The sequence below is a fragment of the Salmo salar genome, chromosome 25, assembly GCF_965601325.2.
Source record: "Salmo salar chromosome 25, fSalSal1, whole genome shotgun sequence".
NCBI classification, from domain to species: Eukaryota; Metazoa; Chordata; class Actinopteri; order Salmoniformes; family Salmonidae; genus Salmo; species Salmo salar.
In genome coordinates this window covers 27116306-27141713 of record NC_138315.1, presented here as the reverse complement: position 1 = coordinate 27141713, position 25408 = coordinate 27116306, and the positions used below count along the sequence as shown (strand labels likewise).

Sequence of the window (25408 nt, the reverse complement as noted above, 5' to 3'; positions counted from 1 at the left end):
GAGAGACTGATCAACAACTACAGGAAGTGTTTGGTTGCAGTCTTTGCAGCTAAAGGTGGTACAACCAGTTATTGAAGACTTCATAACATTTAGTATAAAACAAATATGCAAAAATAGAGAATCAGAAAGGGGGCAAATAATTTTTTCATGGCACTGTGTAGAGGATGATGTGATGTTGTGTTGTCCTCAGAGTGCCCAACTGAGCCAAATCGTCAACAGCCTGATGCCGCCTCTGAACCTCTCTCCCTCCTCCTCTCCAATCTCTAAAGACTCCTGGAGTTGGAAAGGACAGACCAAGAGAGCCTTCAGCAGGTACACACACACAATACACCCCGCCAGGCCACATGGTCCTCTCCTGCACAGTTTAGTTTATAGGATCCCCTTACTCTTCCTGGGTTCCAACACCTATGGTAGATGCGTAACCAGGCCAGCCCAGTACAATACAGTACAGCTTGGTTTGGCTCGACTCCGTTTGGCCCAGTAGTGTGAAAAGGGTAATGGTGACCTTAACCCACAATCATGCCAAAACCAGATATTCCCACTAAGCCTGTGTTTTCTCTAATTAATAGGCTGCTCTTTTCCAATGAAAATATTTATTCTGTTTATAAAAGCTGCACCCTGTGTCTCTGTTGCATACTATGTCAAGGTGAAAATAAATTGGGCTGTCAAATCACTGACTGTCCGCGGGTCCTTAATAAGTCTTAAATTATCTGATTTAAAGGCCTTCATTCTTAATGTCTTTTATTCTGTTTTCAAAGGTCTTAAAAAAAGTGACAGAGAAGACTACAGTGTTCGCGTTGGAAAAATAAACAAAATGTAATATTAAATAATACTCAAGACTGAGCTATCCACATGTGCGCCTCTGTGTATGTGTGTGTACATCGTGTGCCATTGCGAGTCTGACCGTTGCCAGAGGAGAGAGCAAGGAAGCCTATACAAGTTGATAGACAACACTAACTAGAGCTGAGATGATAGACTGAAAATGACCAACACTGACATTGCCCTTTTTGCTTACGTCGGTAATTTCAGTGATCAGAATACACAACGTTCCTGATTATTTTTTGGGTGTTCTAAAACCGTTATTTGGTCAACAGTAATGAGTATTTACCTGCTTCCTGCAATGAAAGCACAGTATCTGCCCTGTCTCTGTTTCGCTGCTGGCTCTTACTCCTGCTCCCCCCTTTACACACGGAGTGAAGGGAGAGATACATTCTGAGAAGCTCAAGCATATTGACAGTTAAGCAACATTTCGAAATATAATTTCAGGAAAGACGCATTTCTAAAAACAACTACTGAGTCTCAGCTTTATCTAAGTATAACAATTATTTTTCAACTGTCAACACAGAGGAAATAACATCACTTTACAAACGCAGTATGTCATTATGATGCGCCATTTGCAGTGGTAGTCGATATAGACCTGCCTACCAATGGAAAGTGTTTGTAGGACATTTATCGTTATATCAATTGCGTGGCTAAAGCAACAATATTATATTAAGATTTAGCAATCTAGCTAATGTTTTTTGACTTCCCATTTCCTCTGGTGGTAAATTATGTCACATAGGCTATAGCCTAGGCCAATATGCACACAAAAAAACAAAAATATATTGGATTATTCTGGATCTTATTTTGACATGTTGCACTTCAAAATATCTATAATGCATTCCCTGAACATGTTAGATGAAATGGCTAACTTCTTTAATTTCTTACTTGGCACTGGAATAAGTCAGTCTAGAGCTGTCCCCTCCCACGTAGCTACCTTGCTTCGAAGTATAGCCATTTTATACTTGATTCACAGAATTATTTTAGGCTAATGTTAAAACGTTCTAGCATAATACGTACAGGAGACCTACTAGGTGTGTAGATTTTTGTTCCAGCTCTACTCTAACACACCAGATTCTACAAATCAACTGCTCAACAGGACCTTGTTAAGCTGACGGGTGTGTTTGAGCAGTGCTGGATGAAAAGCCTGCATTGGTATGCTGACTGCATGAATGTCCGCCAGAGAATTGATGTTTTCTCGTTTTAGAGAAATTGACAGATTTCAGACTACATGTAACCACGCCAACCCAGGACCTCCACATCAGTCTTCTTCACCTGCAGGATCATCTGGGACCAGCCGTTCTGAGCATTTCTGTCTGTAATAAAGCCTTTTTGAACAGGAAAACTCATTCTGATTGGCTGGGCCTGACTCCCAAGTGGGTGGGCCTATGCCCACCCATGGCTGCACCCCTGCTCAGTCATGTGAAATTCATAGATTAATGCCTAATTTATTTATTTCAATTGATTGATTTCATTATATGAACTGTAACTCCGTAAAATCATTGAAATTGTTGCATGTTGCGTTTGTTTTTGTATTGATATCGAAACCAAAATTCTGAAAACTTGGGATAGCCTAACAAATGCAGATGGGCAACCCCATGCTTCAGCCATCTATAGCCTAGCCCTAGCCAGTAGCCAGTATGCTACTAAATCCGTCTGACTTATTGCTAAACTAGTTCACCTACCTGATAATAAAAGCCATGTAGGCTATAGCTTTGGTGAAAGAGCCAGCCCTAAAAATACAACTTTTTGCCAACATAGGCTCAATTCTGGAGGGGAAATTTAGTAGGTGTGTGGTGTGCGCAGACCTCAGTGTATTAAATTCCATTCCAAGTGGCATTAAAACGGTTTTAAATTCAACTTCATGTAACCTGCAGAAAACCTGCAATCAAAAGCCACATCAAATGGTTCCATACAAAATTAAAATACTATGGATTGCTTAGATGCCAGAGATTAGATTCTGTAGACAGACCTGTTTTAATTTGAATTTAAAATGGAAATGATGTGACATAATGGCTGTTATAAGGCACCACCACTCCCTCTAAAAAGCTGGGGTTATTGAGTTATTTGGATGGTACTGACTATCCTCAGGGGTGCTGTACTCTACAACTTCTTCAGAGCTGCTGTTTTGTATTTCCGTCCCAGACAGCACAGCAGAGAAAAGTATTTTGAGCATACTGTTTGTCTAGTTTTGATCCAAGATATTTCAAGCCTGTTCCAAAGAGGACCAGGAGGCGGGGTCGGGTGGGGGTCGAGGAGGGCCAGGGAGGATAACTAACTAAATCAGTTGACTTTCTGTAACAAAGGGAAACATAAATATCCCACCAAGGCTGGAAATTACAGGCCCATAGTGAGTCAGTATCCACTAGTTTAGGCCCAAATGGCACCCTGTTTTCTATATAGTGCACTACTTTTGACCAGGGCCCATAATTATCTGGACAAAAGTAGTGCGCTATATAGAGAGATGGGTCCTGGTCGGAAGTATTGGCCGAAGCCGTACTCTACAGCCCAGAGAGGACCTCAGATCTCCTATCCACCACTATGATGTTCAACATGCTCCCTATCCTTAAAACAACCGGTGGAAAGGTTTTGTGTCCGGCTATGATTTGGATCATTAACCTGAAGTTCTTCCTTCATCTTGCCTTTTTTACTCTCAATAATTAAGTCTATGGATTTGTTCCAAATTGCACCCTATTCCCTATATAGTGCACTATTTTGAACAGAGCCTTATGGACCCTGGTCCAAAGTAATGCACTATAAAGGGAATATGATGCTACCCTCAATTTCTAATTTTCTCTGACTCCCACGCTGCCTTGGATGTCATGGAAATATAGATCATATCTGGGAGCACGAGGCTAGATCTTGTTTGAGTCATTTCAGGGACTGCTGTGTGTGTTGACTAAAATGGTGTGAGTTTGGTGACTAAAGGTGTATCTCAAATGTCACCCTATTCCCTACACAGGGCTCTGGTCAAACATAGTGCACTGCCATTTGGGACTATACAGAGTGTCGTCATCTGTTGTCCCCATGCAGTGGCCTGCTCCTGGGAGGATGTGACCCCTTCTCCCAGAAGGGATCCAAGAGGAGGAGAGAGAACCGCAGGAGGCAGCACTTCCTCCAAGTGGATGCCACCTGTGTCTCAGCCCGCACACGACCCCTGGTGACCTATCACAAACCTCGACTCTTCATTAACACCACCCACAGACAGCAGGTAGGGATCTTTTCTTTTTACCTCTGGGCCCATATTCATAAAGCGTCTCACAGTAGGAGGGCTGATCTAGGATCAGTTTTGCCTTTAATATCATGATGAATATGATCATGTGGACGGGGGGGACCTGATTGTAGATTAGCACTCCTACATACGGCCCCTGACCTTCACCTCTCATTCATGAGGCAAATCACTAACCACCACATCCTCAATGTGTGATGCTGATGCCTGGCTAAAGGCATCACACAAGACTGAAATACAGTGCATGTCTTTATTCCATGCATTTGGCCCAACCTGAAGTTAGAGGATAGTGTTTGCTGCCAATAATGAAATGTCAGAGGATTGAAGGGAAAAAAAGTATCCTATTTAAATTAGGATTCGAGAGCTGTATCTGCTGTGTCCCTAACGGTGTCATTTAGACACAAGCAGTCTCTGATACATAATAGTCTAATCCTGATGCTGTGAAGAGCTCTGTGTAGCAGTTGAACAAGACAGAGTGGAGCAGTGCATTTTTAATGTCAAACCCTGCATGACTGCTTTTCCTTGCCACTGGTTTGGTCTGGTCTAGCCTGGTTCCAGATCTGTTTTTGCCTCAGACCAGTTCTATAAGGAGTTGGCAAGAGAGCAGAAACAGCCTGGCATCATCCATCTAGTCTGTTCTGAGCTTTAAATATCAACCTGCTTTCAACCTGCAACACACGCAGCCCATAGGCCTCTGGTCAAAAGTAGTGCACTGAATAGGGTGCCATTTGGGACGTTCCCCAATTGGCGGCCTGCGGGCCTAATTATTTGTAGAATTTTCATTGTGTGACATAAAAGACTGTAAAAACACCAGGAAATCAGCATCAAGTGATTTTTAATTTAAGAAATCTGTTCCCAAGTATTCCCACGTATAATAGAGAGACACGTGATCATAAACAAATGAAAGCAAGGTTTGAAATGATTGTTTTGGTGATATTATATCTGTTTGGGCTTCTTGCGGTCAATTTGCAGTCTACAAATTATTAGTAATTATGTTCCGGCCCCCTGATCATCCGCTCAAGAAAATATCGTCCAGCGTCTGAATCTAGTTGATCCCTGCTCTAGTCTCTACACCCAAAAAACAAAAGGTGCCAGTTAGAGGTCGACCGATTAATCGGAATGGCCGATAAATTAGGGCCGATTTCAAGTTTTCATAACAATCGGTAATCGGCATTTTTGGACACCGATTATGGCCAATTACATTGCACTCCACGAGGAGACTGCATGGCAGGCTGACTACCTGTTATGCGAGTGCAGCAAGGAGCCAAGGTAAGGTGCTAGCTAGCATTAAACGTATCTTATAAAAAACAATCAATCTTAACATAATCACTAGTTAACTACACGTGGTTAATGATATTACTAGTTTATCTAGTGTGTCCTGCGTTGCATATAATCGATGCGGCGCCTGTTAATTTATCATTGAATCATAGCCTACTTCGCCAAATGGGTGATGAGTTAACAAACGCATTCGCAAAAAAAGCACTGTCGTTGCACCAATGTGTACCTAACCATAAATACCAATGCCTTAAAATCAATACACAAGTATATTTTTAAACCTGCATGTTTAGTTAATATTGCCTGTTAACATGAATTTCTTTTAACTAGGGAAATTGTGTGACTTCTCTTGCATTCTGTGCAAGCAGAGTCAGGGTATATGCAGCAGTTTGGGCCACCTGGCACGTTGCGAACTGTGTGAAGACCATTTCTTCCTAACAAAGACCGTAATTAATTTGCCAGAATTGTACATAATTATGACATTACATTGAAGGTTGTGCAATGTAACAGCAATATTTAGACTTAAGGATGCCACCCGTTAGATAAAATACGGAACGGTTCCGTATTTCACTGAAAGAATAAACGTTTTGTTTTCGAAATGATAGTTTCCGGATTTGACGATATTAATGACCTAAGGCTCGTATTTCTGTGTGTTATTATGTTATAATTAAGTCTATGATTTGATATTTGATAGAGCAGTCTGACTGAACGGTGGTAGGCAGCAGCAGGCTCGTAAGCATTCATTCAAACAGCACTTTCCTGCATTTGCCAGCAGCTCTTCGCTGTGCTTAAAGCATTGCGCTGTTTATAACTTCAAGCCTGAAAATAAGGGAGAGCCGCACACTCTAGGAGCTCAGATGCAAAAATGTAATATCCAACGTTTCGACAGCCAAGCTGTCTTCATCAGGGTATAACTTCAAGTCTATCAACTCCGAGATTAGGCTGGCAATACTATAGTGCCTATAAGAACATCCAGTAGTCAAAGGTATATGAAATACAAATGGGATAGAGAGAAATAGTCCTATAATAACTACAACCTAAAACTTCTTACCTGGGAATATTGAAGACTCATGTTAAAAGGAACCACCAGGAAACACGTTAGCTTTTTTACATGGCAAACATTGCACTTTTACTTTTCTCCAACACTTTGTTTTTGCATTATTTAAACCAAATTGAACATGTTTCATTATTTATTTGAGACGAAAATAGTTTTTATTGATGTGTTATATTAAGTTAAAATAAAAGTGTTTATTCAGTATTGTTGCAATTGTCATTATTACAAAAAATATATATATAAATAAATCGGCCGATTTAATCGGCAGTGGCTTTTTTTTGGTCCTCCAATAATCGGTGTCGGTATCGGCGTTGAAAAATCATAATCGGTCGACCTCTAGTGCCAGGCAGGGGCGCCTCTCTCTGACTGGTGTTATTACAGAGTAAGACAATGTGCGAAGCCTACTGAGATATTAGCTGTTAGATTTAATTAGTTTAATTAGCGTGATTTAGCTGAGCGGCTGGCTGCTCCTCCAGGTCATAGTGACTCACACAGCAACAACACAGTAAGGCTTCATGTTAGCAGAACTGAGAAACCAGCTGAAGTTGGTCACAACACTGTTTAACCCTTCTGTACACAAATCCCTTTATAAATGAGTTTCATATGGTGGTCATTGTCTCTGAAAGTGTTGCTATCTTCAAGAGCCACAGGTGGTTTGCGTTAATAGTTTCCTTCATTAAATCAGTGGTATCCACAGGTCCTGGAGGTGTAGAGAGTAAGTTATTCTAGAATCTGTGATTGACTGTTTTTATTCATCCCTCCTCTCTCCTGCAGGACTCAGCCTCCCTCTCCTCCTCCCTCTGTCCCACCTTTGTGTCCTGTGACCCCCTGGCCCTGTGTTCTGACCCAGCCTGTTCCTCCGGCAGCACCCTGATCTCCAGGACCAGTGGCTTTAGGACACTCCCTGTTCTCTCTCTCTCCTCAGGTAGGTACTCCCCTCCCTATGCTGGACAGACGATATGATACTCTGTGTTCTTGTGTAAGGCTAACTGGACTGTACATGGGTCTTTTGTGGTGACTGTATTAATATTCCATATGACAGTTGAGTCACGGTAATCTCCTCTTATGTGCTCTGGACATGCTCAAATGGCTGTCAGATTGCTAACAGTCTGGTACTCAGGGCTGTATTGTCCCTCCATCAGGTCCTAACAGCCTGGTACTCAGGGCTGTATTGTCTCTCCATCAGGTCCTAACAGCCTGGTACTCAGGGCTGTATTGTCTCTCCATCAGGTCCTAACAGCCTGGTACTCAGGGCTGTATTGTCCCTCCATTAGGTCCTAACAGCCTGGTACTCAGGGCTGTATTGTCCCTCCATCAGGTCCTAACAATCTGGTATTCAGGGCTGTATTGTCCCTCCATCAGGTCCTAACAGCCTGGTACTCAGGGCTGTATTGTCCCTCCATCAGTCCTAACAGCCTGGTCCTCAGGGCTGTATTGTCCCTCCATCAGGTCCTAACAGCCTGGTATTCAGGGCTGTATTGTCCCTCCATCAGGTCCTAACAGCCTGGTACTCAGGGCTGTATTGTCTCTCCATCAGGTCCTAACAGCCTGGTCCTCAGGGCTGTATTGTCCCTCCATCAGGTCCAAATAGCCTGGTCCTCAGGGCTGTATTGTCCCTCCATCAGGTCCTAACAGCCTGGTACTCAGGGCTGTATTGTCCCTCCATCAGGTCCTAACAGCCTGGTATTCAGGGCTCTATTGTCCCTCCATCAGGTCCTAACAGCCTGGTACTCAGGGCTGTATGGTCTCTCCATCAGGTCCTAACAGCCTGGTCCTCAGGGCTCTATTGTCCCTCCATCAGGTCCTAACAGCCTGGTACTCAGGGCTGTATTGTCCCTCCATCAGGTCCTAACAGCCTGGTACTCAGGGCTGTATTGTCTCTCCATCAGGTCCTAACAGCCTGGTCCTCAGGGCTGTATTGTCCCTCCATCAGGTCCAAATAGCCTGGTCCTCAGGGCTGTATTGTCCCTCCATCAGGTCCTAACAGCCTGGTACTCAGGGCTGTATTGTCCCTCCATCAGGTCCTAACAGCCTGGTATTCAGGGCTCTATTGTCCCTCCATCAGGTCCTAACAGCCTGGTACTCAGGGCTGTATTGTCTCTCCATCAGGTCCTAACAGCCTGGTCCTCAGGGCTCTATTGTCCCTCCATCAGGTCCTAACAGCCTGGTACTCAGGGCTGTATTGTCCCTCCATCAGGTCCTAACAGCCTGGTACTCAGGGCTGTATTGTCTCTCCATCAGGTCCTAACAGCCTGGTCCTCAGGGCTGTATTGTCCCTCCATCAGGTCCAAATAGCCTGGTCCTCAGGGCTGTATTGTCCCTCCATCAGGTCCTAACAGCCTGGTACTCAGGGCTGTATTGTCCCTCCATCAGGTCCTAACAGCCTGGTATTCAGGGCTCTATTGTCCCTCCATCAGGTCCTAACAGCCTGGTACTCAGGGCTGTATTGTCTCTCCATCAGGTCCTAACAGCCTGGTCCTCAGGGCTCTATTGTCCCTCCATCAGGTCCTAACAGCCTGGTACTCAGGGCTGTATTGTCCCTCCATCAGGTCCTAACAGCCTGGTACTCAGGGCTCTATTGTCCCTCTAACCACTCTGATGTCAATGCAAATGAAATCAAAAATCACATCCAACACTAATCATCAAAACAGTATGTGCTTTTAAAACTCACCTCACTGTGATGATCAGTTTGAAGAAAGAAGTTCAACAACAGTTTGAAACTGAGTGGAAAACATGGTTGATGTGGATGTTGTTTTAAAGCCTTAACACAATGAAATGGACAGAGCTTTCTAAGGTGATGATTCATTTAAAGCTGCATTATGCAGAAACCTCTCTGCTGGTTCCTGGTCACTAACATTCTAATAGTTTGCCTAATTTCAGTATATGTGACAAAACAAGCACGTATCGTGAAGAGAATCATTGTAACATATAAACCAGTGTTTCCCAACCCTGGTCCTCGAGTACCCCCAACAGTACACATTTTTATTGTAACGCTGGACAAACATACCTGATTCAACTTGTCAACTAATCATCAAGGTCTCAATGAGTTGGATGAGGTGTGTTTGTCCAGCGCTATAACTAAAATGTGTACTGTTGTGTACTGAGGACCAGGGTTGGGAAACACTGATTTGAACCGCTCTGAAATATCTTTTCCATAAGCAAAAATATTGTATTTTCAGATGTTTGAAGCTAGTGTACAAAACTGAAAGTAAAAGACGCAAAAAGGAAACTGGAGAACGGGAACCATAGAAATAGAGCACTTAGAACAGATCTACTGCTTCTTAGACTTGCTTTCAATTAAGAACGACAGATCTGTAACTCAACTTTCTAAGTGAATTTGGTGGGGTATCCCAAAAAGTTACATATTGCAGCTTTAAGAAGTTGCATGTACAACACCAATACACATATTATTGTCCATTTACAGATGTGAAAAAAAGAATACAATACAGTGTATTCTGTTACCCTGTCCTTCTCAAGCCCTTTAAATCACCTTCCCTGGTCTGTGTTTTCCTGTAACTCTATGTATTGTGCTGTGGAGGTTACATCCTACATACCCTCACTGTCAAAACAGCTCTCTCTCTGTTGTATGTGGAATGTAGACTGTAGAGTTTTTAAGACCGGACAGGGGTGTCAAATCAACAATGCAGCTGTACTCCACACAGCTGTACTGTGATGAGGTTATTACTGGGAACTGGCTAGGGGTTGGTGTATTGGCTCTTATAAACTGGGTGGTTCGAGCCCTGAATGCTGATTGGCTGACAGCCGTGGTATATCAGACCGTATACTACGGGTATGACAAAACATTTATTTTTACTGCCCAAATTACGTTGGTAACCAGTTAATAATAGCAATAAGGCACCTCAGGGGTTTGTGGTATATGGCCAATATACCATGACTAAGGGCTGTATCCAGGCACTCTGCATTGCGCAATAAAACAGCCCTTAGCCATGGTATATTGGCCATATACCACACCCCCATGTGCCGTATTGCTTAATTGTACAGGCGTGGGCAAACTGTTTGGCTCAAGGGCCACATCGGGATTTCGATTATTATTTTTACAAAATTCATTGTGGGCCGTATCTGCTCTAGTATGTAGTGAGGTAGATGGAGAGATTCAGAGAGTAATGCTCATTGTTCAATTCATAATATTCTACAATATTCTTCTTCTTCTTCTAGTCTTCTCTTCAAACCTAATACAGTCAGTCAGCAGGTTTGGTCTGGATCTCCCCTCCACAGATAGCCTTCTGTCCCACCACCTCCAGAACGCTGCCCTGCTCAGAGAGGACTGGGTCCAGCGACCTCTACTACCGGTCAAGACAGAGTCCAGTGATGTCTACTACCACCACAGCTATATGGACAGGGGACACACTTGTCCATCAGGGTTCAGTGAGTAGCATCTAATAGACTATTACTAATGGTTTCAGAAAAGAGTATGACCCGTCTTAAAACCAACAGTGTCCCCTGAAACCTGGCAGGGATTTTTCTTTGTTCTTCCTCATTTAAAGTAATAGATTGACAGTGATTTCAGCTATGCTGCTATCTTGTGTAACGACTCCTACTGAGCTACCAGTGTAGATGCATTGGCTGTAATTCTCTTTTGGCATCTCACCAGGGGACTTTCACAGCAGTAAGCTCTGAGTCAGCCAGTCTAATCATTACTCTCCTGTTGCTTCTCGCTGCTTGCTCTGTTGGCTATTGACTGCAGGGGGGTTAACGATCCTAAAGATTCCTAATGATCCTCACTGGGCTGAAGGGAGCGGTTCTGAGGCAGTGCCCTGTGGCTGGAGAGAAGGGCTGGCTTGAGGGGCTGAGGCACTGGCACATGGCTAATGAGAATGTTGGGTTAGTCTTAGAGACCTAACTCACTCTGCTCCACTCGATTTCCTGTCAGCCTGAATCACCCCACATGGACAATGATTGATCTAAAAACAAACACCACAAGGAATATTCTACTGACATTTGCTATTATGTGGAAGATCACCCTTTCTCGTTCGCTTGAGGGGGCGATGTGTTGGGAGGGGGCGATGTGTTGGGAGGGGCGATGTGTTGGGAGGGGGCGATGTGTTGGGAGGGGGCGATGTGTTGGGAGGGGGCGATGTGGTGGGAGGGGGCGATGTGGTGGGAGAGGAGAGGGAGGGGGCGATGTGTTGGGAGGGGGCGATGTGTTGGGAGGGGGCGATGTGTTGGGAGGGGGCGATGTGGTGGGAGGGGGCGATGTGGTGGGAGAGGAGAGGGAGGGGGCGATGTGGTGGGAGGGGGCGATGTGGTGGGATAGGAGAGGGAGGGGGCGATGTGGTGGGAGGGGGCGATGTGGTGGGAGAGGAGAGGGAGGGGGCGATGTGGTGGGAGGGGGCGATGTGGTGGGAGGGGAGAGGGAGGGGGCGATGTGGTGGGAGGGGGCGATGTGGTGGGAGGGGAGAGGGAGGGGGGCGATGTGGTGGGAGGGGGCGATGTGGTGGGAGGGGAGAGGAAGGGGGCGATGTGGTGGGAGGGGGCGATGTGCTGGGAGGGGAGAGGGAGGGGGCGATGTGGTGGGAGAGGAGAGGGAGGGGGCGATGTGGTGGGAGGGGGAGATGTGGTGGGAGAGGAGAGGGAGGGGGCGATGTGGTGGGAGAGGGAGGGGGCGATGTGGTGGGAGGGGGAGATGTGGTGGGAGAGGAGAGGAGAGGGAGGGGGCGATGTGGTGGGAGGGGGAGATGTGGTGGGAGAGGAGAGGAGAGGGAGGGGGCGATGTGGTGGGAGAGGGAGGGGGCGATGTGGTGGGAGGGGGAGATGTGGTGGGAGAGGAGAGGGAGGGGGCGATGTGGTGGGAGAGGGCGATGTGGTGGGAAAGGAGAGGGAGGGGGCGATGTGGTGGGAGAGGGTGGGGGCGATGTGGTGGGAGGGGGCGACGTGGTGGGAGAAGGAGGGTGCGAGGGGGCGACGTGGTGGGAGAGGAGAGGGAGGGGGCGATGTGGTGGGAGGGGGCGACGTAGTGGGAGAGGGAGGGGGCGACGTGGTGGGAGGGGGCAACGTGGTGGGAGAGGGAGGGTGCGAGGGGGCGACGTGGTGCGAGGGGGCGACGTGGTGCGAGGGGGCGACGTGGTGCGAGGGGGCGACGTGGTGCGAGGGGGCGACGTGGTGGGAGAGGAGTGGGAGGGGGGCGATGTGGTGGGAGGGGGCGATGTGGTGGGAGAGGGGAGGGAGGGGGCGATGTGGTGGGAGATGAGGGGGGAGGGAGGGGGCGATGTGGTGGGAGGGGCGATGTGGTGAGAGGGGAGGGAGGGGGCGATGTGGTGAGAGGGGAGGGAGGGGGCGATGTGGTGGGAGGGAGGGGCGATGTGGTGGGAGAGGAGAGGGAGGGGGCGATGTGGGGGGAGGGAGGGGGCGATGTGGTGGGAGGGGGCGATGTGGTGGGAGGAGGCGATGTGGTGGGAGGGAGGGGGCGATGTGGTGGGAGGGGCGATGTGGTGGGAGAGGAGAGGGAGGGGGCGATGTGGTGGGAGGGGCGATGTGGTGGGAGAGGAGAGGGAGGGGGCGATGTGGTGGGAGGGGGTGGTGGGAGAGGAGAGGGAGGGGGCGATGTGGTGGGAGGGGGTGGTGGGAGGGGGAGGCTGAGGGGGAGATGTGGTGGGAGGGGGTGGTGGGAGGGGGAGGCTGAGGGGGAGATGTGGTGGGAGAGGGCGATGTGGTGGGAAGGGGAGGCTGAGGGGGAGATGTGGTGGGAGGGGGAGGCTGAGGGGGAGGCTGAGGGGGAGATGTGGTGGGAGGGGGCGATGTGGTGGGAGGGGGAGGCTGAGGGGGAGATGTTGTGAGGGGGAGAGCGGGGGAGAGCGAGAGATGGGAGATGTGAGAGGGAGGGACAGGGGGAGATGTTGTGAAGGGGAGATGTCAGAGAGGGGGGGAGATGATGAGAGCTGCAGTTATTGTCCTGCTGATCTGGCCCTGACAGGCAGGCAGCACAACGGTGGCAGTTTGAGGCATTATTTAGGATTCAGTACCACTTGTCCTGTTCAGTCCTGCAACCTTACAGCTCACACTGTAGATGACCATATCATCTATGTAATTATCAGCCGCCCAACCCCGAACAACATATCTGTTATCCTAACAATGAAACAGGCCCAAGACAAAGACCTTGATTGTTTGCAGAACTGAAGCGGGAAAGCGTTGAGAAGGAATATGTCTAACCTAATGGGATTAATAGTTAAACATTAGACTGATATGTTATTAAAGGCTACTCTCTAACCAAGCCTTGTAATCCTATGGGGGTTTGGAGGGTGGTTTCAGACAAGGGGAATTCCAGTCTGTTGCGTTAACATGGCTGATGTGTCATTCCAGATTGCAGCCACAAGCAGCATGGGAGGAGCCGGAGGGGAGTGGCCAGGGGTGTGTCACCTGTCAGATGGGCGGGCTCTGCTCAGACCCCACACTGGAAGGCTTCTTGTGGAGGGAGGAAGAGGAGACACACCCACAAGACCAAAGAAGGTATACTACATGACAAAAGTATGTGGACACCTGCTCGTTGAACATCTCATTCCAAATTCATGGGCAGTAATATTGAATTAGTCCCCTTTGCTTTTATAACAACCTACACTCTTCTGGGAAGGCTTTCCACTAGATGTTGTAACATTGCTGCAGGGACTTGCTTCCATTCAGCCACAAGTACATTAGTGAGGTCGGCCCTGATGTTGGGCGATTAGGCCTGGCTTGCAGTCGGCATTCTAACTCATCCCAAAGGTGTTCGATGGGGTTGAGGTCAGGGCTCTGTGCAGGCCAGTCAAATTCTGCCACGGAACACACCATTTTTGTATGGACCTCGCTTTGTGCACGGGGGCATTGTCATGCTGAAACAGGAAAGGGCCTTCCCTAAACTGTTGCCACAAAGTTGGAAGCACAGAATCGTCTAGATTGTCATTGTAGCGTTAAGACTGCCCTTCACTGGAACTAAGAGGCGTAGCCCGAACAATGGAAAACAGCCTCAGACCATTGTCCCTCCTCCACCAATGCATTGGGACAGGTAGCGTTCTCCTGGTATCCGCCAAACCCAGATTTGTCCATCTGACTGCCAGATTGTGAAGCGTGATTCATCACTCCAGAGAACGCATATCCAGAGTCCAATGGCGGCGAGTTTACACCACTCCAGCCGATGCTTGGCATTGCACATGGGGATCTTAGGCTTGTGTGTGGCTACTCAGCCATGGAAACCCATTTCATGAATCTCCCAACGAAAAGTTATTGTGCTGATGTTGCTTCAGAGGCAGTTCTGTGACCTTGTGTGGCCTACCACTTCTTTGCTGAGCCATTGTTGCTCCAAGACGTTTTCACTTCACAATAACAGCACTTTCAGTTGACCGGGGCAGCTCTAGCAGGGCAGACGTTTGACAAACTGACTTGTTGGAAAGGTGGCATCCTGTGATGGTGCCACGTTGAAAGTCACTGAGCTCTTCTGTAAGACCAATTTACTGCCAATGTTTGTCTATGGAGACTGCATGGCTGGGTCCCCATTTTTATACACCTGTCAGCAACGGGTGTGGCTGAAATAGCCGAATCCACTTAATTGAAGGGGTGATCCCTGGGATGGGTTTTTCCTTGATTAATCAGGAATTTCTGCTTTTCTGGCATTTATCCTCCATTAATTTCTAATAGAAACGGACCTATCCCCTAGCTAAGTCATGATTTCCCTGATTTTCTATGTTGTTCTGATCATATCCAACTGGTTATTACATGTTAGGCTCCCTACTGGCGTAGCGGTCTAAGGCACTGCATCTCAGTGCAAGAGGCTTCACTACAGTCCCTGGTTCAAATCCAGGCTGTATCACATCCGGCCGTGATTGGGGGTCTCATAGTGCGGCGCACAATTGGTCCAGCGTTGTCCGGGGTAGGCCGTCATTGTAAATAAGGATTTGTTCTTAACTGACTTCCCTAGTTAAATAAAGGTAACATTTAAAAAAAAGAAGCCTATGTAGCCTGCTAGTGTAGTTATGTATTCATTACACATATGCTATGTAGCCTGTTACAGAGTGACCCATGGTGTTCACAGTAATGTGTTGTTGGCCTATAGATGAGGAGGTCCTCTTGTCTCAGCTGTCAGACCCTGAGGACAGTCCAGATGAGAGCCTGGAGGATGCCGTTACACCCCAGACCTCACACACACACAAACAGGTACCACACACACACACACATTATAGCTCCAATACTGCCTGGCTACTTGTGTGCATTATAGCTCCATTACTGCCTTCCTACCTGGATTTATAGCTTGAAAAGTAAGCAACTTGTGAATTGACTTGTAATACATTGCATTCTGACATCTAGTTGAGACGTTTATAATGAACGGTGTGCTTGTTGATGTATTAGTGAGCTATGTGACGGTTTTGTCTATGCTATTTTGTTCTCAGGATCCAATCCGCAGACGTCAGGGAGAGAGTGTTTACACCATTGACAACATCATCATCCCCATGTCCCTGGCTGCCACTACCAAGGTGGAGAAACTTCACTACAAAGACATTATAACACCCAGGTATGACTTCTGGTGCTTGTTCTTTGGCTTGAGTTACTTCTTAACAAAAGCTACAGCCACCTGTTTTTGCTTAACACTATTTTGAGTTTGAATGATCAAAGCTTCCTATTTTGGGCCCTCACCAGTTTGCATCCCTGAAAATGGTCTGTTCTTCGATGTCCTTTGATATGTGTGTTATTTGTTCACCTCACACGTTGCTCTGCTCCTCCCTCCTTCCCTACAGCTGGAGAGTGGTTGATATCCCACCCCTGGAAGAGAGAGAGAGACAGGACGAGGAAGAGGAGCTGCTGTGTGACGAGACCTTTTCACAGAGTCATCTGGGGTGTGAGAAGAGAGAGAAACTCCGCTGGACCTCCTGGGATAAGAGCAGATGCTACAGACGCACCACCAGGTGGGCACAGGGCACACCACATTTCAACTTGCTGCTCCTAATTGAACCTGCAGTAAAGCTTCTCATCTCAATAGATATCAATACACAGTGTCTGTTTTTTCCATAGAGAATGAGGTGTGGCATACTCTTGTTCCGATGCAGTAGTTTGTATTTAAAATCACCTGTCTCTGTAGATCTGGCAGTAGGAACGATGGACCAGGTGTTTCTGTATGGGACTCTGCTGTCAGGGATGACATCAGAGGTGACATGAGCACTCACGTGGACTGGAGCTGCAGTCTGGACACAGACGCAGGCAGAGCCTTAGAGGAGTGGGTGGTAAGAAAGGACATTCACTGTCTAGCCCTTACCAGCCTAAAGTCTGGATCCTGGTTGAGCTCTTTGTTACATTCTGAGTATGACGTCTTGGTACTAGCATTTATTAACCCTGCTGCAGGGTTTTCATTTTGAAAATGTGGCACTGGAAATTTCACCAGCAACATCAATTTACCAGACATTTGAGAAATTTACTGGACCGATATGCATTGGGTGCATAACCTGATTAGGGCGTTCACCCACAGCGCTCAGAATGACAGAAATCACATTTAGGTTATGGTAATTCATCTTAACAGAACATGCAAGTCGAGGATGCAATGAAGTGCATCCTTCTCTAATTCTGATGTGCACTTTGAAGATGTTAGAATAACTATCTACATTTACTTTTCCTCAGCCAACAATTTACGAACAACAAAATCACTAGCCTATGTCAATCTACTATCCCCCATAGTAGAAAAGTTTACCTATTCTATTGGTCAGCTTTTCAAGAAAGAAATAGCCTAGGCTACATGAAACAAGTAAAAAAGCAATGAGTCTGATGCAACAGATCAGAATGTTTAGCTTAAAATGTTGCTAAACTAATAGGCCTATTTCTTCACATTATAAGCGCAGCACTGCGCACAAGTTACCGGCTAACGGAACCCTGACCTGCTGGTAGGAACATTCCAATCAATAACCTATTAACTTTAATGCAGAGTTGCTAGTAGAAACTATGCTATTTTCTGCTATGCACAAGTATGTTAATTATCAAGCTGAATTAGAGCTTTTACTTCGAAGTATGACTCACTAAGACTGAACAACAGTTTCGGATTAGGTGAGATATGAATATTGATATTTCATGTAAGAGGTTAGGCCATTAGTGGTGACCATGAAACATTCCTGAGATAAAAAACCTATCAAATATCTGCTGTGTATATCTGCAATAGGAGGGTTTGTGGGTGGTGGACTGGTTGAGGAGTTCTTGAGCCGACACAGATGCACTGTGGGTGATTAGACATGGCTGATTGGAGTGGGTTCTGATTGGACTAAAGTCTTAACAGGACAGCACAGGCACTAGCAGTACAGTCAATTTTGCTGCTGACTAACTGACCCCCATTAACAATCAGTTAAATTAGTTCCAAACAGTAAAATGATGTAACTTAGTGAAAATACTATGCATGCGTATTCATGAGTTGCATGTTTTCTCACAATATTGTTTTGAACGTTTGTTTTGTACTGATGCCCAACTGAGCTTTCTTCTCAATGCATCGCCAATGAGCGCTGATGAAGATTTTTTCAGTGTGTAGTGGCTTCCTTTCCTCTTGACCATAGCCACTGCCCTAGCCTGAAAGTGGGGTTGTTTCGTACGCATACGGTCCACATTCAAGGTTTCCAAACGGCCAAAACATTCAATGAGATCCAGGGATATGGTGCAACAAAAAGGTTTATTCATATATCTAACAAATGATTCTCCAATCAAGTTACAGCATAGATTAATTGACATGGAAAATGCATAATATGAGCTGTTTGTATGTCTGTATGGTCAAAAGACTATACCGCTAACGCGTCTAGCTAGGACTCGTCCCCCGAAGGCCCAACTTCCTGCCTTTATCCTAACACACTTACCACAGTACAATGAATGGGCAAGAGGGGGGGGGGGGGCAAAAACTAACAACAAATGAATACATCTCAATTAGGTAAATATAAATCATAAAGGTATGTACCTAATATTTCATCATATACATTCATATTTAATATACACTGCTGAAAAAAATAAAGGGAACACTAAAATAACACATCCTAGATCTGAATGAATGAAATAATCTTATTAAATACTTTTTTCTTTACATAGTTGAATGTGCACAAAAATAATCAATGGAAATCCAATTTATCAACCCATGGAGGTCTGGATTTGGAGTCACACTCAAAATTAAAGTGGAAAACCACACTACAGGCTGATCCAACTTTGATGTAATGTCCTTAAAACAAGTCAAAATGAGGCTCAGTAGTGTGTGTGGCCTCCCTACAACGCCTGGGCATGCTCCTGATGAGGTGGCGGATGGTCTCCTGAGGGATCTCCTCCCAGACCTAGACTAAAGCATCCGCCAACTCCTGGACAGTCTGTGGTACAACGTGGCGTTGGTGGATGGAGCGAGACATGATGTCCCAGATGTGCTCAATTGGATTCAGGTCTGGGGAACGGGCGGGCCAGTTCATAGCATCAATGCCTTCCTCTTGCAGGAACTGCTGACACACTCCAGCCACATGAAGTCTAGCATTGTCTTGCATTAGGAGGAACCCAGGGCCAACCGCACCAGCATATGGTCTCACAAGGGGTCTGAGGATCTCATCTCGGTATCTAATGGCAGTCAGGCTACCTCTGGCGAGCACATGGAGGGCTGTGCGGCCCCCCAAAGAAATGCCACCCCACACCATGACTGACCCACCGCCAAACCGGTCATGCTGGAGGATGTTGCAGGCAGCAGAACGTTCTCTACGGCGTCTCCAGACTCTGTCACGTCTGTCACATGTGCTCAGTGTGAACCTGCTTTCATCTGTGAAGAGCACAGGGCGCCAGTGGCGAATTTGCCAATCTTGGTGTTCTCTGGCAAATGCCAAACGTCCTGCACGGTGTTGGGCTGTAAGCACAACCACCACCTGTGGACGTCGGGCCCTCATACCACCCTCATGGAGTCTGTTTCTGACCATTTGAGCAGACACATGCACATTTGTGGCCTGCTGAAGGTCATTTTGCAGGGCTCTGGCAGTGCTCCTCCTGCTCCTCCTTGCACAAAGGCGGAGGTAGCGGTCCTGCTGCTGGGTTGTTGCCCTCCTACGGCCTCCTCCACATCTCCTGATGTACTGGTCTGTCCTGGTAGCGCCTCCATGCTCTGGACACTACGCTGACAGACACAGCAAACCTTCTTGCCACAGCTCGCATTGATGTGCCATCCTGGATGAGCTGCACTACCTGAGCCACTTGTGTGGGTTGTAGACTCCGTCTCATGCTACCACTAGAGTGAAAGCACCGCCAGCATTCAAAAGTGACCGAAACATCAGCCAGGAAGCATAGGAACTGAGAAGTGGTCTGTGGTCACCACCTGCAGAACCACTCCTTTATTGGGGGTGTCTTGCTAATTGCCTATAATTTCCACCTGTTGTCTATTCCATTTGCACAACAGCATGTGAAATCTATTGTCAATCAGTGTTGCTTCCTAAGTGGACACTTCTGGGATTTCACAGAAGTGTGATTGACTTGGACTTACATTGGGTTGTTTAAGTGTTCCCTTTATTTTTTTGAGCAGTATATTTACACAAACGTACATGGAGCTCTGTATGTTCTGTCTTTTATACAAATATGTCCAAATCAGCTCTAACACAGTGGCTTGGAAATACAATGCAATTCAAAAGGAGGCAAATAATTACTATCAAAACCTTTTTGCCATCATTTTGATGTTGCCAGACTGACTTTAGATGCAGTATAATGTTAGCTAAGGTTGAGGGGAGGTCACCGGATTTTAGCTAGCTAACGTTTTTGACTGACTTCGCTAGCTAATGACAACATTGCCATCTGTCTAAAGTTCATTTGACTTCATGATAATGCTGGCAAAGTTATTTCCTACTAAAAATTAAACTACTTTAGCAATGTCATCGTATTTCCAGCCATTATAGTGTCATTTAGACTAAACAGTCGTTAGCCTCTGTCCAGGAATTATGTATAGATCCCAAACATGCTCAATGTCTGGTGAGTTTTCAGACCATGGAAGAACTGGGACATTTTCAGATTCCAGGATTTGTGTAAAGATCCTTGCGTTATCATTCTGAAACATGAGGTGATGGCGGTGGATGAATGGCACAACAATGGGCCTCAGGATCTCATTACGGTACCTCTGTGCATTCAAATTGCCATTGATATAATGTAATTGTGTTTGTTGTCTGTAGCTTATGCCTGCCCATACCATAACCCCACCGCCACCATTGGGAACTCTGTTCACAATGTTGACATCAGCAAACTGCTCGCCCAGACGATGCCATACACGCTGTCTGCCATCTATGCCTGGTACAGTTGAAACCGGGATTCATCCGTGAAGAGCACACTTCAAAGGTGAGCATTTTCCCACTGAAGTAGGTTACGATGCTGAACTGCAGTCAGGTCAAGACTCTGGTGAGGACGACGAGCATACAGATACGCTTCCCTGAGACGGTTTCTGATAGTTGGTGCAGAAATTCTTTGGTTGTGCAAACCCACAGTTTCATCAGCTGTCCAGGTGGCTGGTCTCAAATGATCCTCAGGTGAAGAAACCGGATGTGGAGGACCTGGGCTGGCACGGTTACTGCCGTTGAGAGGCCAGTTGGACGTACTGCCAAATTCTGTAAAATAACGTCAATTCTCTGGCAACTGCTCTGATGGCCATTCCTGCAGTCAGCATGCCATTTGCATGCTCCCTCAAAACTTGATATCTGTGGCATCGTGTTGTGACAAAACTATACATTTTAGAGTGGCCTTTTATTGTCCCTAGCACAAGGTGCACCTGTGTAATGATCATGCTGTTTAATCAGCTTTTTGATATGCTACACCTGTCAGGTGGATAGATTACCTTGGCAAAGGGGAAATATTCAGTAACAGGGTTGTAAACAAATTTGTGCACACATTTTGAGAGAAATACGCTTTTTGTGTGTTTGGATCATTTCTGGGATCATTTATTTCACCTCATGAAACATGGGACCAACACTTTACATGTTACATTTATATTTTTGTTCAGTATATGTCACAACAGGTCTAAATATGTCATGACAGTGTTATGACCATATGACAGGTTATGACAAGTTCAGATGTTATGACATGACATGGTTATGAATGTGTCATAATGTGTTATGACGCTAGGTGTCAAGTAAAGTTTTACCATATGACTAGGATTGTGCTTTAAGCTTGTGGACAGCTAAATCAAGTTGATATGGAAACCAGTAGAACAGGAGAGAAATGCTGATTTTAAAATAGTATCAATAGAAAGCTAGGATCCTCCTCTGTTCAATAGACTAGCCAACTCTGTTTTCACTGGAATTGTACTAAGAATTTTTGCGCAATGGCTGGGCTTATATTAGCCTACAGGTTTCACTTCAAGCATCAACCAACTTCGCTGCCTGACAGGTGATATTCCACTCAAACTAAGCTCAGTATGCAGTATGTGTGCGATAAACGAGATGCATGGCGGACTAACGAAAATACACACCAATTTAATTCCACTAAATTATGCTAATTGACCTTTTATAAACCGATAAGCATGATCGGTCAAAATAATTTTTGGCGGCTTATTGATCAACGGTTAACCATTAACATCCCTAACAGGCACATTTACATCTCTTTACTTTTACCATTCAAAACCCACACAGAAGATGCTGAATTTAACCAAATGACTTTGTTTCAGATCTTAGTATTGGCAGATAAATGATGTGAATATTGTTCCTACATGACTACTACAGAGAGAGAGACAGACTGTAATGTTTAACAGGTTCTATGGTGGCAGAACAGGGATATTTATTTTACCTCAGTGGTGCTTTACAGCTTCATGAAGTCAAGAGTCAGGTTATGATTGACTGGGAGTGGTGTCTGTCATCTTGGTGCTTGTCAGGAGGTACGGAGAGTGCCCACACATTCAGTGTACAGGCTGCACGCTCCCTGGGGTGGGTGTGGGTGTGAAAGTCACAGGGACCACCCTCACTTCACTGGAATCCTGTTAATGGCTGATTCTGTACTTGTCATACGACCTTCAGCTTGTGAATTATGGTTTTAAATAAAATCCTTTATCGTAGAAGAAAATAAAGTATACCATCTCAATGTCATTTTTGCTGAAGGTGATACATGTAATATCCTCATCTAATGTAACCCTCATTACCCTTCTTTGGACACTGTATTAACTAACCTCCAAACGAGCTTCAATGCCATACAACACTCCTTCCGTGGCTTCCAACTGCTCTTAAACGCTAGTAAAACCAAATGCATGCTTTTCAACCGTTCGCTGCCCGCACCCACCCACCCGCCCGACTAGCATCACTACTCTGGACGGTTCTGACTTTGAATATGTGGACAACTACAAATACTTTGGTGTCTGGCTAGACTATAAACTCTCCTTCCAGACTCATATTAAACATCTCCAATCCAAAATGAAATCTAGAATCGGCTTCCTATCTCGCAACAAAGCCTCCTTCACTCACGCCGCCAAACATACCCTCGTAAAACTGACTATCCGACCGATCCTCGACTTCGGCGATGTCATTTACAAAATAGCTTCCAATACTCAGTAAACTGGACGTTATCTATCACAGAACCATCCGTTTTGTCACCAAAGCCCCTTATACCACCCACCACTGCGACCTGTATGCTCTAGTCGGCTGGCCCTCGCTACATATATTCGTCGCCAGACCCACTGGCTCCAGGTCATCTATAAGTCTATGCTAGGTAAAGCTCCGCCTTATCTCAGCTCACTGGTCACGATAACAACACCCACCCGGAGCACGCGCTCCAGCAGGTATATCTCACTGGTCATCCTCAAAACCAACACCTCCTTTGGCCGCCTTTCCTTCCAGTTCTCTGTTGCCAATGACTGGAACGAATTGCAAAATCACTGAAGCTGGAGACTTATATTTCCCTCACTTTAAACATCAGCTATCTGAACAGCTAACTGATCGCTGCAGCTGTTCATAGCCCATCTGTAAATAGCCCACCCAATCTACCTACCTCATCCCCATATTGTTTTTATTTACTTTTCTGCTCTTTTGCACACCGGTATTTCTACTTGCGCATCACCATCTGCTCATCTATCACCCCAGTGTTAATTTGCTAAATTGTTGATTTGCACACACTGTGTATATAGACTTTTTTTCTATTGTGTTATTGACTGTACGCTTGTTTATTCCATGTGTAACTCTGTGTTGTTGTTTGTGTCACACTGCTTTGCTTTATCTTGGCCAGGTCGCAGTTATAAATGAGAACTTGTTCTCAACTGGCTTACATGGTTAAATAAAGGTATAATAAAAAAATAAAACTCCCTCCTCCTACCTCCCTTGGTCTGCAGCCTCGACTCCCATGGGAGAGTCATGTGTTCCCGCTGTGTGAGGATGAGGCTCTAAGGTGTCATGAAGAGGAGCAGCAGGAGCCTCGCTGGGAGGAGAGAGAGAAGGCAGATTCCACCAGCAGCACAGATGACAGCAGCAGCTCTGTCCAGTCACCCCCATTCTCAGCCCTGTCTTCAGCCCTGTCCAGTACATTACCACCACCTGCTGGAGACGATGAGAACAACACACTTACTGCAGTCACCAGAAATGACTTGGCTTTACCATGGCACAGGTACATCACAGCCACTGACAGACAGTTCATAATGTTTCACTTTTTATTGTTAATATATGTAGATTTTAAGTATTTCATGTACAGTGCTTTATACACGTGTATAGGTTTAAAGAAAGAAAAAAAAACAGTATAGTTGTACTGTATTGCTCCCGATTGGCACAGCAGCCTAAGGTACTGCATCTCAGTGCTTGAGGCGTCACTACAGACCCTGGTTCGATTCCAGGCTGTATCACAACCGGCTGTGATTGGGAGTCCCAATTGGCACAGCGTCGTCCGGGTTTGGCCATCAATGTAAATAAGAATTTGTTCTTAACTGACTTGCCTAGTTAAATAAATTAAACATATATAGCTCGGCTGGATTTGTTATGAAACAATAGAAGTTTATGAGACCAACTACATGTAACTGCACCCTTCTCATCCATTGGTTAATGGTAAATTAATGGTTATATATGGCAAGACTGTTCCACGCTGTTTGAACTACCTGTGTTGTCTCTCCTCTCCAGATCCCTTCAGGAGTTTAGGAGACCCACAGGGACACAAGAGGAGGCCTGAACTCCCTGGAGTAGATGTCACACGCTGTGTACCTCATTTTAATGTATACTTGCTACATTTCCTAAACACAGTGATATTTTATTTGGGTTCAAATGTTTTAGAGCAGGGTTTTTTATTTATTTAAAACATTGTGATTTGTTTTATTCCTTTCAGTTCCTCTGCTGTATTTTAAGGTTTTGGATGGGATTGTGTTGGATATTCAACATGTACACATTTAAAAAAATTTAATTTACCCTGACCTGCATTCATATTGAAGATCTGTGTACTAGTGCACAATCGATCGTAACCTTGGCTGACAATGTACCATAGTATGTAAACAGTTGTTGCCTGTTATTTATTTTACGTTTCAAGACATGTCTGATAATGCAGTCTTAACATATACTTTTATATACACTACCATTCAAAAGTTTGTGGTCACTTAGAAATGTCCTTGTTTTTGAAAGAAAAGCTAATTTTTTGTCCCTTTAAAATAACATCAAGTTGATCAGAAATACAGTGTAGACATTGTTAATGTTGTAAATGACTATTGTAGCTGGAAACAGCTGATTTTTAATAGAATATCTACATAGGCCCATTATGAGCAACTATCACTCCTTTGTTCCAATGGCACGTTGTGTTAGCTAATCCAAGGCTAATTGATCATTAGAAAATCCTTTTACGATTTATGTTAGCACAGCTGAAAAACTTTTGTTCTGATTAAAGAAGCAATAAAATTGGCCTTCTTTAGACTAATTGAGTATCTGGAGCATCAGCATTTGTGGGTTTGATTACAGGCTCAAAATGGCCAGAAACAAAGAACTTTCTTCTGAAACTTGTAAGTCTGTCTTTTCTTGGCTAGAAGGCCAGCATCCCGGAGTCGCCTCTTCACTGTTGACGTTGAGACTGGTGTTTTGCGGGTACTATTTAATGAAGCTGCCAGTTGAGGACTTGTGAGGCGTCTGTTTCTCAAACTAGAC

At 45.6% G+C, this 25408-nt stretch overlaps 1 protein-coding gene across 1 annotated transcript; it reads left to right on the top strand.

Moving 5' to 3' along the window:
- Positions 1–3769: 3769 nt before the first annotated feature.
- kansl1l (KAT8 regulatory NSL complex subunit 1-like) lies at positions 3770–25138 on the top strand. Its single transcript, XM_045707897.2, has 10 exons — positions 3770–4030; positions 7152–7302; positions 10614–10763; positions 13695–13841; positions 15418–15518; positions 15752–15873; positions 16097–16264; positions 16438–16579; positions 23629–23900; positions 24404–25138. The coding sequence occupies exons 3-10, from the start codon at positions 10730–10732 to the stop codon at positions 24450–24452; spliced, it is 1035 nt and encodes a 344-aa protein (XP_045563853.2). The 5' UTR covers positions 3770–4030; positions 7152–7302; positions 10614–10729; the 3' UTR covers positions 24453–25138.
- The last annotated feature ends 270 nt before the right edge of the window (positions 25139–25408 follow it).

Excerpts from the sequence above, each read along its gene's own strand:
- kansl1l (XM_045707897.2), top strand. The coding sequence starts at position 10,730 with ATGGACAGGGGACACACTTGTCCATCAGGGTTCA. Across the intron at positions 16,265-16,437 it reads TGCTACAGACGCACCACCAG|ATCTGGCAGTAGGAACGATG; the intron begins GTGGGCACAGGG and ends CTGTCTCTGTAG. Across the intron at positions 23,901-24,403 it reads TTGGCTTTACCATGGCACAG|ATCCCTTCAGGAGTTTAGGA; the intron begins GTACATCACAGC and ends TCTCCTCTCCAG.